We start from the raw sequence: 14,237 nt of genomic DNA, 5'->3' as shown, positions 1-14,237 counted from the left end.
GATGACTCTGCTCACTGGCTCTGTCCTAGATTCTCTGCACCAAGCTCTCCGATCTGCCCTGGTGCTCCCTGGGCAGCCCTCATGCCTGCCTGTACACCTGAGAGCCCCTACCAGCTACCACCCACAGGGCCAGGAAGGTAGCTGCAGCCAGATGCCAAGGCTGGACCAGGAGGCCTGTTGTGCCCTAGTGGACAGGACTGAGCAGGCCTGAGGCAGCATTGCCTCATCAGAAGTCACTTGGACCCGTTGGTGTGTTTGGTGTATCAGATTGTTTGGAAGCCCGTATTTCTGTCCTGAGAAAGCTTAAGGTGTGAGGTACAGACAGGCAGCGGCACCTGGGGACCAGCAGTAGAGGGGAGGCTGTCCATCTCAACATGAGGGTGTCTCTGGCGTGTCAGCAAGACTGCCGGGGACTGCCCAGGAGGGAGGAGGGCACGAGGTCTTTGAGGGGCCTGCGGAGCACAGGCAGGTCCCAACAGCCCTTGCCTGGCAGGGCCTAAACGTGTGCAGCCATGAGGGAAGATGTTCAGAGAAGCAGGCGGCCTTGAATCAGTGTGGCCATGCAGCTATGTGGCCGCGTGGTCAGAAAGCCGTGGAGTTGGGCGGCCATGTGGGTGTGTGGTCAGGCGATCAGACAGGTTGGATGGCCACGTGGTTAGGCAGGCACGCGGCCAGCGCTCGCTCAGCCGGTGCAGGCCGGGAGTGTTCCCAAGGAAGGTGCAGAGGCTTTGTATCCCTGTGGTGTGAGGGTGCAGTGGGTGACTGGGTGCCGTGTCTCTCCCTCCATGTGGGGGGTGAGCTGCAGAGGGAAGGCTGGTGGGGATCGCCTGGCTCTGCCCACCTGGGCCCTCAAGCCCCTCAGTCTGGGCCCACCTGGGAGCCTCTATACCTGGCATCCCTCCGTCTCCCAGGTCTCAGCTCTGGGCTTCTGCTGTTCGGGTCTCCTCACGGAGCCTCCCCAGGCCATGGCTGTCATCGCCTGCTGTGTCATCTTTGTATCCCAGCCGCCACCACTCTGCTCCTGGTGTCGGTGTCTCATGTCCGTGTGCTGTCCACACAGCCCGCGTGCAGGCCCACAGGAGCAGCCCCGGTGGCTGCAGGCACCACGTGTCCCAAGCAACACGCACAAAGACCAGATAGGTGGAGGGAGAGAGTGGACAGGGCAGCAGGGCTGGGGCCTGGAGCTCTTCCCATACAGATCTGTCCTCCTGATCTCATCTTCAGAGACCGCTAGAGTGACCAGAGGCTGGGGGGTCCTAGGACTCAAGGCGTCATTTTTGGTTCCTGTGTCTGGGGCTAACAGAGGCCTTCGGGAAAACAGGAGGGAGGTGGGAGCAGCTGGCAGAGTTTGACCTGCAGCCTCATGGAGGGGCCCCATCTGGGCATGCCGACTACCCAAGATGGGCTTGGGAACATCTAGCTTAGGGCTTCTGCAGCCTGGCCAGCCCAGGGTCCACATGGCAGGGGAGAGACCTGCCTAGAGGTGAGGGGTCAGCTAGATCCTGGCAGAGAGCACCCAGATACACTTGAAGCAGTTTGTCCTGTTTTCCATTTATTTGCAGTTTCCCGAGACAGAACAAAATAATAATTTTGTACACTTACAAGGCTCAGAAAGAAAAGACAATGAAACTCAGCAAAAAGAGAGAAGAGGAAAGGCCGGCCAGCACCGCGGGCAGCCGACCCTCTGCAGGGCGGGCCGGCCGACGCCGCCACACCGCGGACATCTAGCTAGAGGAGCGGGTGTGGCTTGCTCATGAGGGGTCATGCAAAAGAACTCTCCCCCAGAAAAAAAAAATCCCCAAATTATCCCAGACAGGCAGCTCCCTGGAAAGAACGGGTGAGCAGGGAGAGGAGAGGAGGAGGCCCCAGGAGGTGAGGGCGGCTGGGCCGCACGCTGTCCACGGCGAACCCTGCCGCTGCCCGAGGCCCAGGGAGCCCTGCAGATGTTTACCCTGTGTCCATGGGTAGGGACGGCTGTCCTGAGCACAGCCGCAGACAGGCAGGTGAGCGTCCACTCTGAGTGTCTGTCCATGGACAGTCCCCCTTGGAGACCAGCATCCTGTGTCCTGTGCCCCACTCTGGGCCCCTCCCTTGGCTTGTGTGGGGGGAAGATAAAGAAAATCCTTGTTGAAAACAACATGAGTTGAAGGGGCAGATATTGGGGTGGGGGGGTGCGTCCTGCACCTCTGGGATCATGGCCCCTGACCACCCCCCAAGTATAGCCCAGGAGGCCAGGTTATACCCACCCCCATGCCAGGCCAAACGCTTTTGGCTCTCTCTGCCACCACCTGACCATGCAGCCCGTCCCAGAGGCTCACCAGAGTGCCCACCAGCACACAGGGGGACCCGCCTCCCCACCCCAGGGTCCCTGTCGCTCGCAGCCCAGTGCAGCCCTCTGCTCCCTGCTGCTCTGGCCCAAACTCTAAAAGTGCAGCCTCTTCAGCAAACACTTGCCTAGCCCCTGCCTCGACCTGGAAGCCAGAAACACCCGCCCACCTCTGACCCCTCTCTCCTTTCTGCCTCACACCCACATGGGGACGGGGGAGAAGGTGGGCAAAGACGGAGAGGTACCCAAGCAGAAGAGAGGCCAGCCCAGGGGTTCCCTTCCTCAGCGGGCTACTGCCAGCACTGTCCTCGCCCATGTCTCCCGCCAGGTGTGAGATCTGAAACTAAGGTGTGCCTCCCTGCAACCCCTCCCCCAGTGCACCTCCCTGGCCCTGACCGGGCCAGAGCTGGATCCCTGAGCCTCGGATGGCTCAGTATCCTCCCAGAGAGGCTGGCCCAGCCTCTGCACTGCTCACCCATGCCGGGAACACCGGGAGCCCACATCCACACCTTCTCAGGGAAGAGAGGAGGGAAGGGAAGTGGGATGGAAGTCAGCCGTGCTTGGGCCCCCTTGCCACCCCCAAGCCCTCCCCCGACGACACCTGACACTCCTGACCAGGAGCCATGCACGGCAGGGAGGATGCAGACTTCCTGGGGGGTGGGCACCACCTAGCAAACACTGTTCCTCGGGCGGCAGGCCCTGGTGGACAAGTTCATTCCCCCGGCCAGTCCCTGGAGGAGGCCAGGAGTGGACAGACACGTGGAGCTTGGGTGGGGTGCGGCCGGAAGGTTCGAAGCCCCACAAATGCCAGTGATTTTTACAGCTTTTTCCCTTGTTTAGTTTTTTTCTCCGTTTCATCGACGTCAATTTTGTGTGTGTGGTTGTCGTTGTCATCTTGTTTTTAAAAAGAAATCACATCTGGTCTTGGTTTTCTGCAGACACAGGCACCAGGGGAGGAACGAGGCAGACACAAACATGCGACAGGCAGGCCGTGTGCCCGAGGGCAGCTGGGCTCCAAACACCGAGTCTGTCCCGTGGTGAAACCAGCCGCAGCGGCTCTGAAACAGAGCGGGCGCCAGGATGAGCAGGTCAGCTCTGGGGGCAGCTCTCCGTCTGACCCGGGTTTGGTGGCTGCAAGGTGGGCACCTGCAGGGCTGCCCGGAAAGGGGCCTGGAGACCCTGACCCAGCGCCCCCACTCCCCTAACACCAGGCTTGCCTTATGCCCAGGAACCTGCTGGGCCACCCCTGCTGGCCACCCTTTCCGACCGCCTCCCTCAGGCTGCAGCCCCGCCACCCCGGACTGCACTCCCCTCCCCCAGGGTCTCACCTTCACTGCAGCGGGGCCACGGGCGCCCCCGAGCAGTGGAAGTGCACATTCTGCCACTTGCCGTCTCGGCGATGCCACACACGGGTCTCCTCGGACTGGCTGGTGCGGGGCCGGCCTTGCCCGTCGATATACTGCGTGAGGCGGATGTAGGCGATGCAGGCGGCATCCTCGCCGATGACGTGCACGTGCGGGTTCAGGATGGTTGTGTGGATTGGCTTGCTGTTCTTGGCGAGCACTGCGGGTGGGCAGGGGCTTGGCGTCGTGCCTGCCCCCACCCAGCCCCTCTACCAGCCCAGCCTCCTCCCCCAAGAGCACACCCAGCCCCTCTACCAGCCCAGCCTCCTCCAAGAGCACCATCTGGCTCCCCATCCCTCTCCCCGTGTGTCCTCACCCCTCATCCCTGTGGCTCGGGGATTTCTGCCACAGAGGGTGGAGCAGTGGCCGGCTGACCCTGAGCACAGAGGGGACAGGGCTCCCCTGGGCCCCTGACTGGGGGTCCGTGGGCTCTCCAGGGGCACCCACCCTTTTACCCTCCCCCCGCCCTGCACTCACAGTTCTCGAAGTAGAATCTGTGGAAGTCCATCCCTTCAACCAGGTTGCCCAGGGCTTCAGGCTCAAACGAGGTCAGGCCTGGGTCGCAGATTTTCCTGGGGGGCAGACCCAGGTGAGGAGGGGCCCCTCAGAACCGGGTGCTTCCATCCAGCCCCCTCCCTGTGGGGAAGCCCTCCAGGTCCACCCCCCACACCCCAGAACAGGCCAGGCGCCCCGACTCACGCGTAGGCCTCGAAGTCGCCATTGTTGACAGCCTCGATGAGCTGCTCCGTGATCTTGATGATCTCCTGCTTCCGCGCTGCAGGGAGACAGCTGCCCAGTGACCCACACACCACCTGTGCCCGCCCGGGAGGGTCCGGGCAAAGTACCCCGCCCCCATCCCCATCCCAAGGCTGCCCAGCTCAGACTGCTCCCTTCAAGGCCACCCACTTCCCGGTTTCCCGGTTTCCAAGTCCAACGAACTTCCATCTTGTTTGTCTTAAATACAATATCCCTGAATGACACACACACTGCATCCATAGCACTGCTGCTGCTGCTGCTGCTAAGTCGCTTCAGTCGTGTCCGACTCTGTGTGAGCCCAGAGACGGCAGCCCACCAGGCTCCCCCGTCCCTGGGATTCTCCAGGCAAGAACACTGGAGTGGGTTGCCATTTCCTTCTCCAATGCATGACAGTGAAAAGTGAAAGTGAACTACCCGTCTGGAAAATGCAGGTCAGGGAAGCAAAGCCTGCCACGACCACCCTGCATCTCCAGTCCCCCCAGCCACGTGCCCTGGGCCCTCAGCAAGGGATGACCCTGTGACACTGTGACCACCCTTCCTGGCTTCTGCCCCCCAGGCATTGCTCTCTAGTCCTCCATGCACCCAACAGTTCTTCGGGGGGTTGGGGGCAGGTGTCTACTAGGGGCCGGCTCACAAAGCAGGGAGTGGATTGGAGGCTGCAGGGCCAGGCCTCTGTGCAAAGGCCAGGAAGCAGAGCCCAGTGGAAAGCTAAGCGTGGGCCTCACCACCTTCTCTCCATGGAAGCCCACAGACTGCCGGCTGGCCTCCCGCCTCTTCCTGCCTCCACCTGTTTGTGGTCCTGGGCCCCAGGCCAGTCCTCTGGCATCACTTTTCCATCCTGCACCCTCCACCTGAGGCCCTGGGTTGGCAGCCCTCTCCAGGTTCCTACCCACTTGACCTCTGGTCCCAGACCAACCCAATCTCTGGGGTGCTTGCCTGGGGGCCCCCCTTTATCTCTTTAACTACCATTTATTTTCAGGCTACATATTTTAAACATGTGGAAGAAGCACAAAGAATAACATAGCCCACACCCTGCTGGTTCACATCTGAACAATTTTTATATTTGCTTTAGATTTTTTCCAAAGAGAGAAAAGCTTCCACATAAAGACACAGGTGCCTGTGTTCCCTTGAGTTTTGTCCTTCACTCACTCTCCCCAAAGAAGTACCATCCTGAGTTAGGTGCTAAACCATGCCTGTGCAGATACGTCGACACCCAAAGGCACACAGGAAACACACACATGTGTGTGTGCACACAGCCATGGACACACCCACACATGGTGATTCCATAACGCAGTAAACGCCAGCAGTAAAACCCAGACCCAAGAAGAGCACTGAAGGCCGCACCCCAGTTCTCTTCACACCCCTCTCCAGTCACGGCCGTGCCAGCCACGCATCTGTGCTCCCTCACGGGGGCGTTGTGTCCCTCTGCTCCCCGCAGTACGTAGGACCACAGGCGCTCTGCAGGGCCACTCCTGTGGATGCACATTCCCACCCAAGCAAGCCTAAAGACAGGCGTCTGCTGCTCTCCAGTGTCCAGCTGCCAGTGCAGCTGGGCTCAGCACACGTGTGAGTTGATTCACGGCCTACATTCCCAGAGCAGGAGATGCTGCGTGTGAGCGGGGGCGTGCCCCTGGGTCGTGTGGCACACCGGCTCTGGACAGTGGCTGCTGGGGGAGTTCTGTGACACCCAAGGGCTCCAGTGCGTGCACGCGCAGGTGTGCACATGCGCCCTTCGTGCACATGGGTGTGTACTTGTGCGTGTGTCTGTAGTGCATGTGCACGCCAACCTGCCAGCACACGTGCGCTTCCTCGTCTAAACGAGACCCTCTCTCTGCACTGGCTGTGCTTCTGCTTGTTTTTTTTTTTTCTTACAGAACTCCATGTCTGGACTGTAACAGTGTTCGGGCTTCAGGCTGTCTCTGCAGAACCCAGGCCCCCGCTGGAAGCTGGCCTCCAGGAAGGGGGCCCAGCTGCCCTGATGCCCCCGTCCACCCGCAGAGCTCTGTCCCAACACAGACACATGCGGGTGGTCCCTGTCCTCACCTGCTGGATACTTCACACCTCCTTCAGCACACCCACTTCCTCCTACGCCCACCCCATAACACAGCTTCTCCCCTCTCAGTGCTTCCTCCACAGCCTGCCCACCTCTTGGCCCTCTGCCTGGGCGTTTCCCAATTCTGAAGGCCCTCTCTCCTCTGGACCTCATCAACCCCCACTCCCAGTTCACCTGTCATCTTCCTGGAAGTGGCCTCAAGCCTCAGTCTGTGACCTCCCACTGCAGCCCAGCTCCCCCACCAGATGACACCCCATGGGCCAGGGCCCCTGGGCTTGTCTGACAGCAGCACCCGGCGCCTGCCCCTCCCGTCCCTGCCCTGGGCGGCCGGTCACCCTGCCACCCTCCTGAAGCACCACGTCCAGCCCCTGCTCAGGAGTGCCCACCTCCCACTGTGAGCCACTCTGTCAGCTCCAGGCCATCCTGCTAATCTCGCTAAGGGGACATCTACACATCCCAACATCCCAGACACTTGTCAATCCCCCTCTTGACAGACAGAGTGAGCTGTCTCGCCTCCCAACGTGAGCCCTCAGCCGATAACCTTGCAGCTGGAATTGAGAGACCTTTTTTTCTGTTTCGTTTCCCCAAGCACTCTGATTTTACGATGGCCCTACTGCACCGTGGTAAGTGGGCTGAGTTTTCCACTTGATGAGGTAATAGTGAGTATTTTTAAACAAATCGTAATTAAAAATGGATTCGGTGTAAAAAGAAAGTATTAAGTAAATAGAGCTCTAAGGTCACAGAACACATTGCAAAGTCTGAAGTTCGGGAAACAGCCCCCATGCCCATTCTGCAGATGGGAAAGCTGAGGTTGCACAAGCCCAGCCACAGCCCAGGAATAAGCCAGACGCTCCTGACCTGTGGAGGGACTCTGCCCTCTCCTTCCTTGCCGTACAGAGCAATCCTGCCTCCCCAGGTGGCATACTATGCAAAGGGACTCCTGGTGGGGGTGCCGGGAGGGCTGGCTATCAGGGACAAGCTGCCTCCAACAGGCAACTCCAGAAACAGAGCTGCGGTGCATGGGCAAGAGTCTGGCTTGGGAGAAGTCCCAGAGTTGAACCGTAGCCCTGCATCCACTCTGGCTCTCTTGGGGAGAGCTAACAGGCCAGGGAAGCCCAGACATTAGCAAAGGGTCTAGGAGGACCCTAGTGACCCCAGGTGGACCCTAAGCAGCTGCAGGGGCGCCAGGATGTCCCTAGCCACACCAGGGAGGCAGCTGCACAGGATCAGCCTGGATTGTGCATAATCCCCGATTATGGAGAACCCAGGGCGGGCCAGTGGGCACCAACCCATTTACCATTGACAGCTGGCGGGTTGGCTCCCTGGAAAAGAGGCTGCCCGTGACCCACCCCAAGGATGGCCCTCTGCAGCCAGGCCTCTGTGCCAGTGGGGGAAGCCCCGGGCCCCAGAACCGGGAGGGGGGTCCACTCCACTCTGGCATTCACCCACTTGGCCCACTGAGTGCCAGAACTCACCCCGAAGTGACCACTCAGAAGTCCCTTCTCCAGGCTGGCCCGACCTGATCCCTTCACCCAGGACCCCCACACACAAGGAAGCTGGCTGCTGGGAACCCCAGGTGGGAGGGCAGGAGGTAAGAGGGCCCCTCTTTCTGAGGGACACTGATAGGGGCACCCCTCCCCTTGGTGCCCCGCCTCCCCAGCACTCTGTCCCTCCCCTGCACCCTGTAGGCCCAGCCACACGTGCCAGGAGTCTAGGCCCCGAGGTCCCCTCCACTCAATCCTGGTCACAGCCCCTTCTACAGCCCCACCTCCAGAGTCAGGCTCAGGACAGACCCCCAAAGGGGCAAGCCTGTGCTGTGCCTCCCTTCCCCACTCCATCAGCCTGTCCTCTGAGCTCCCTGCCTGGGCCGGGCATGCCCCAAAGGTGGGTCGTGGCCTTGGGCCGGGGTAATATTGCAAGGACCCCTTGGACACAACCCTCCACATCTGCTACCCTCAGCTTTGTTATCTGGGAAACCAGGGGCCACGAGGGTCCCGGATTTGGGGACACGGAGGCCTCTAAACTCGAATAAGACCCCACACAACTGGGGACGGGCAGAGGCTCCGCTGTGTGCCCACCAGCAAGACTCTGCTCTCTCACCTCTGAGACGCGTCTCCACTTCCTCTAGCAGAGCCTGAGTTCAGGCCACAGCCCCCGAACCCCCGGCCTTCCCCTCTGCTCCCAGGGCCTCCCTCCCACCCACCTACCCCTGCCCTGGCCCCCAGGCATGGCTGGCAGGGGTGGGCGGCGGGGGTCAGCACCCCCACAGCCCGGCACTCACCCAGCCTCTCCCCCGCCATGCCCGGCCCCCAGCCCCGAAGCAGCTTCGCCTCTGAGAGCCCGGTGTCTCCCCGGAGGAGGGGGGTGGCTGCCGCCCTGGGATGTCATCCATCCCTGTAAGCGATACTGGCGAGCAGTCGGCAGACGGCCTGCAGACGGCAGTGGTGGCTCCTCCCTGCCCGGGGAGGTGGCCCAGCCCAGCGCCCGCCCCCAGCCCGCCCCCCAGCCCTAGACTCACCAGCCAGGGCCGACCACAGACAGCACGCACCCCATCCTCACTACCACTACAGAAGAAATCTGCAGCTTACAGCCCCTGGGAGGGAGGCTCTAGTTCAGGGAAACCTGCCTCCTGCTTCTCTCCCCACAGGTGCGCATCTTTAACCGAACGGCAGCCTTGTGTGGAATTCCCTGGGTCCCCCACCCAGGAGCCGACCCCTTCCCAGAGCCAGGGGGTGGCGCACCGCAGCTGGAGGTCTCCACGCCCGAGAGCCCCCAGGAGCAGCCAGCGGGGCCACTCAAGGTGCTACTTACACGGGGTGAGTGGGGGGCCTGGGAGAGCCGGAGACGGGCAGGGTGGGGGGCCCTGGGCTTCTGGGGTCCCCGAACCCCTCCTCACCGTGTTCAGGATGTCAGAGATCCTGGGGGCTGGGGTGGAACAGACGAGACGTGAACACGAGGCAGGCGGGGGACACGCAGGAGAGAAAACCTATGGGCTGATGAGCCAAGCCAGAGAGAGTGGGGGGGGGGGGACGGAGGGGTCATGAGGGGACAGAGAGGGATGGAGAAGGGATGTGGGGGGTGGAGGGGGACGTGAGGGACAGGGGTGCCAGAGAGGGGCGTGGGGGACGAGGGGGAAGCTTCAGGGATGTTCAGGCAGCTGCACCTGTCTGACCAGGTGGGGGTGGGGAAAGCTGCTGTGGGCGGAGGGTGCCCTCCATAGCGGGGCAGCCTGGCCTGGGAGAGGAGAGAGTAATGCCACCTGGGACAGGCCCAGGGTGGGCACCCCGAGGTGAGGACGGGATGGGTGAGTGGAGGAGTGCACAGAACGCCCAGCCCCTCTGGAAAACTAGTTCTGCAGGGAGGTCGGGCCCTTTCTTCTCCCTTTAAATCCATAGGCCTCTGGTCAAGAGGATTTCTGTAACAGCTCCTCGTGCCTGGATGCCCATATGAAGTCAGCATGACTGACAAGGTCACGGCCCATGGCCCAAGGGGCAGGGTACATGGTCGCTCCGGGTGTGGGAGACCCTCAGGGGGTGAGGTCTCGGGCTGGACAGCAGTGCAGGGAGCCGTGTGGGAGGTGGGGGCGGGGGAGCCGGGGGAGAGCTGCCTTGCAGAGTTAGCGCGTGCGCCCCCTGATGCCCAGCCAGGCCGGACAGTTAGCCAGGCCTCGGCAGCCTGGTCCAGGGGCAGTTGAGGCCGTGCATGGCAGGATGCGGGAGCCACTTGGCAGCAGAGGCAGCAGGCCTGGGGCACTACTTACATGGGGTGGGCAGGGGCCCCTCGGCTTCTGGGGTCCCCGAGCCCCTCCTCACGGAGCTCAGGATGTCAGAGATCCTGGGGGCTGGGGTGGACAGGAGCAGACACGTGAGGAGGCGGCGGGCCAGGCTGGTGGAGAGGAAGCAGGCCTCCCTCTCTCTCCCGCCCCAGGGTGTATCTCAGGACCAAGGAGCCCCGGTCCTGAGACCCCCCCCAGGCCAGTGGAGAAGGCCCAGCTTGAGGGGTAGAGGTGCTGGGGACCTGCGTTGAGGGGCTGTGAGGGGCAGGCTGGTGCCCGAGCTCAGCTGGCCCTTGGCCCTCGAGTGAACCCTCAGAGGAGCTGCTGGCCCCTCCAGGAGACCCCCACAGCAGCAGGGCCCGGCTACTTACATGGGGTGGGCAGGGGGCTAATGGGAGCCGGAGACGGGCAGGGCGGGGAGCCCTCGGCTTCTGGGGTCCCCGAGCCCCTCCTCACGGAGCTCAGGATGTCAGGGACCCTGGGGGCTGGGCAGACAGACGAGACGTGAACACAGGCAGGTGAGCACACGCAGGAGAGACAAGGGGGTGCAGGAGGATGAGAGGAGGCTAAGCTGGAGAATCACATGGTGGGGTCCAGGGCTCCTGGGGTACCGTCACCCCCGTGTGCCCGGGCTGTGAGATCACAGCAGGTGTGTGAGGAAGACACAGGACCACCCGCAGGGCTGGACCTGGGGCGGGAGGGTTGTGTACAGTGCCTGCCAGGACCAGCAGAGGGCAGGCCTGAGCCCACTGGGGCTTCTCTGCATGTGATGGATTGCCTAGCTGAGGCTGAGACTCCCCTGGCCCCTGCCCCGTGAGGCCCCTCAGGCATCTGCTGATCATCTCCCAGCCAGACAAGGGGTTGGCATGAGGCTGGCTGGCTGGCCCTCTCCCCTGGGCTCCTTCAGTCTTGGGCCGTCTCAGGCCCCCGCCCGGTTGGGGCGAGGGCAGACGTGCGAGGACAGGGCCTGGGGGAGATCTGTGTGACCTCCAAGCTCCATGCCAACAGCTCAGGGCCCGCAGTCTGGGGAAACTACACGAATGTCCACTCGCTCTACATCCAGAGGCCAAAACCTTGTGCTCGCTCACTTCCACTCTAGGGCAGTGGGGGATACTCAGGACAGGGTCATTGCATCTCCCAAACTGGCAGAGTGGCCACAGCCGGCCCAGCGCTCATCTACGTAGAGTGTGGCTGAGAGGCGGGCTCCCCAGGCAGGGGCCAGTCACCTGGCCTAGGTAGAGTGCAGACCAGATCCCCTCCCTGGGGCAGCTGAGAAAGCTGAGGGTGGAAGAGGGGCGCCAGGGTGAGCACACACCACCCGGTACCCTGGGGCATTGGTGGGGCTCAGACAGAGCCTCAGCCAGCTTGGCCTGGGATCCCTGAGTGGGGAACGGGGTGCCTGTCTCTGCAACCTGCCCCCCAACAATGAGCGCAGGAAATGCCCCTTGCTGCCCACCCACGTATCAACTGCCAGCTGGGTAGGCACAGGTTTAAGGACCTTTGAGAGAAGAAACAGCAAATTCAACCATGGAAACTGGGTGCACAGCCCCTGGAGCAACTTGGGAGCCCATGCAGAGAACCGTCCCATCCAGGGCAGTAGCTTCCACGCTGGTCAGGGTGCCCAGGTCCGCCAGGCTCTGCTTGGAGGCTCTGCCCGAGACTGCCCAGTGCCAGTCTGTATCCAGCCTCAGATGGGGCTATGGGCCTGAGCAAGTCAGCCCCTCATCACAGGACGTGGCCTTTGCTGTCCCTGCTCCCCACCTGCGAGTGGCCTGCCCACCAGCCCCACAGGCGGGGAGGTTGGATACCTTTTGTGTCTTCATCCTCTATGGTGGTGTGGGTGCTGTCAGATGACTCCTGGGGAGACACGGGGAGGCAGCGGGTCAGGACATGGCCTCTGCCCCCACAGGGCCCAGGCCCCAACCCCAGAAACCCACAGGCGGCAATGGAGCTTCACGCCATACCCAAGGGTCACCCATTTCTAGGCTGGGCCACCCACATCCCCAACAGCTGAGGACCCCAATTTCTCCTTCTGCCAATGAGATACACCCAGCGGAAAGATTAGCATGCTCAGAAGACATTCTTTAACAAGATAAAAACTGTTTTTTTTTTTTGAAATTCCAAGACGCCTGGGGAAGCAGGAAAGCATCCACAGCCTTCCCACTTTGGCAGACAGGGTGGAAGCTGCCAGTAGGTCCTCGGGAAACTTGACCCGGCCCGGTCAGAGTGCGGCAGCACCATACCTCCTCCCCAGGCCTGGGCCATCCAGCCAGGCCTGGCTTTACCTCTCAGGTGGCCTGAAGGGCAGAAGGTAGCCCCAGCACCTCCTCCCTCACCCCTGGCTTGCTGCCCTCGAGATAGAAAACCAGATGCCCTCCACCTGTGACCGAGTTCCCAGAGAGCTTGCTTGCTTCTCAGAAGGAACATCTTAACAGGGTTCCCAAGGAACCTGCCCCCGCCGCAACCCCCTTACTAGACACTGCTCTGGGCTCTGGGCCAAAAATGGGGCATCTACAGGTTGTAAGATCAGGGCCCTCATCACAGAATGTTGTCTCAAGGCCCCGTGCAGGGAAAGCAGGGCCCTCACCCCAGACACCGGGTCCCAGGAACACCTATCCCTGGCCTCAGTCACAGTGGACGCCCAGGCTCTTCCTAGCACCTCGAGGCTGGGTCAGCCCAGACGCAGTGGCCCACAGCACCCCTGTCCTGGTCTGTGGCCGGGATGTGTGGGGACCCTTTGAGGATCTCAGGCCCAGGTGGGAGTCTGGGTAGGGGTAAGGTATTAAGGTCCTAGAAATGCAGCTGGGCTGCCCACCCAGCGCTCCCACCACCCCAGAAAGCCAGCCCCTTCCCTGGCCGCAGGGTGAAAATGCTGATGGGATGGGAGCTGATGCCAGAGCAGAGGAAGAGCAAGGGAGGGGTCAGCTCAGCAGGAAGCACTGGGCACGGTGGGCAGAGGTGAGCAATGCGTGAGGGCAGGAGGGTCTGTGCTGCCCCTCTCCTCCTGGCCCCATACTTGGGGGCACGCAGGGCAGCCCCCATTGGCCATTCTCCCCTGGAACACCCAGCCCTTGGCCACACGCCGCGAAGGACACCTGGGCTCTTTCTGGCACCCTGAGCCTCTGAAGTGGGCCCTGCCTTCGGCTGCTCCTGACCAGGCTGGGCCTGGCCACCCCCAGGCTGGCAGGATGGAGAGGATCTGAGAAGCGGAACCTGCTCAGGATGGGAGGAAGCCCAGGCTCCCGTGTCTGCCAGGGACTTGGTACAACTGTGCCTCCAAGGACGGCACCTGGGGCTTTTCCCCAAAGGAGCAGCCCGTGGACTTGGGGGTTCTGTCCTGCCTCGAGGGGGGCAGGTCACAGTACACCTGTCTCAGCACAAATGCTTCCCCAGGGTCAACATCCCAGACCTTCCCCAGGGCCAGGGGTCTGCCTCCCGGCTGAGCAGACGCCCCCGAGAGGGTGGTGAGGAACGCGCAGTACCTTGATCCCGTCCACTGGGTTATGAATGACGGTGGTTTGAGGCTCCTACAGAAGAAGGAAGCACAGAGGAAGGAAAGAGTGCAGTGAGAAGAAGAGGAGAGCAGAGGCCCCCGGGCAGGAGCCTGGGAGAGGAGAGAAGAGGGTAGCAGCAGAGCAGGATGGAGGCAGATGGCCAGCAGGGAGCGGAGCAGCTGGAGAGGGACCTGGGGCGATGCGAATGGGACGAGCAGACCAGCCCAGGGCCTCGAGGGCACCAGTGGCCAGAGGCCAATAGAGAGAGTGGGCTGAGGGCAAGGGTGAGAAGCTGCACGCTGGGGTCCCTGCCTCAGGCGCTCTGCCCTCTCCCCTTGCTGCCGGACCTCCTGCCCGCCACGGGCAGGGCACAGGTTTGAAGATGTCATGGAGTGGGGGTGGCACATGGGATGGACGGGTCCGAGACGGG

General features: G+C 62.1%; 1 protein-coding gene across 13 annotated transcripts in view; it reads right to left on the bottom strand.

Moving 5' to 3' along the window:
• Nucleotides 1-1,531: 1,531 nt before the first annotated feature.
• Nucleotides 1,532-14,237, bottom strand: part of CAMK2B (calcium/calmodulin dependent protein kinase II beta) — a 92,330-nt gene continuing 79,624 nt past the window's right edge. For 4 of the 13 annotated variants that reach the window (XM_010804378.4, XM_010804380.4, XM_010804381.4 and 1 more), the window contains 9 exons: nucleotides 13,796-13,840; nucleotides 12,122-12,170; nucleotides 10,685-10,798; nucleotides 10,299-10,379; nucleotides 9,350-9,463; nucleotides 4,429-4,504; nucleotides 4,207-4,301; nucleotides 3,655-3,889; nucleotides 1,532-3,384 (listed from right to left, as the gene is read on the bottom strand). In XM_010804378.4, coding sequence (XP_010802680.1) covers nucleotides 3,657-3,889; nucleotides 4,207-4,301; nucleotides 4,429-4,504; nucleotides 9,350-9,463; nucleotides 10,299-10,379; nucleotides 10,685-10,798; nucleotides 12,122-12,170; nucleotides 13,796-13,840 — 807 coding nt within the window. In that variant the 3' untranslated portion in view covers nucleotides 1,532-3,384; nucleotides 3,655-3,656. The remainder of the gene's footprint in view (nucleotides 3,385-3,654; nucleotides 3,890-4,206; nucleotides 4,302-4,428; nucleotides 4,505-9,349; nucleotides 9,464-10,298; nucleotides 10,380-10,684; nucleotides 10,799-12,121; nucleotides 12,171-13,795; nucleotides 13,841-14,237) is intronic. The other 9 variants (XM_010804386.4, XM_010804387.4, XM_059885616.1 and 6 more) reach the window with 6 other exon arrangements.

Source organism: Bos taurus, chromosome 4 (assembly GCF_002263795.3).
Source record: "Bos taurus isolate L1 Dominette 01449 registration number 42190680 breed Hereford chromosome 4, ARS-UCD2.0, whole genome shotgun sequence".
Lineage (NCBI taxonomy): Eukaryota > Metazoa > Chordata > Mammalia > Artiodactyla > Bovidae > Bos > Bos taurus.
The sequence above is the reverse complement of the archived record's forward strand: the minus strand, read 5'-3'. Positions and strand labels throughout refer to the sequence as shown.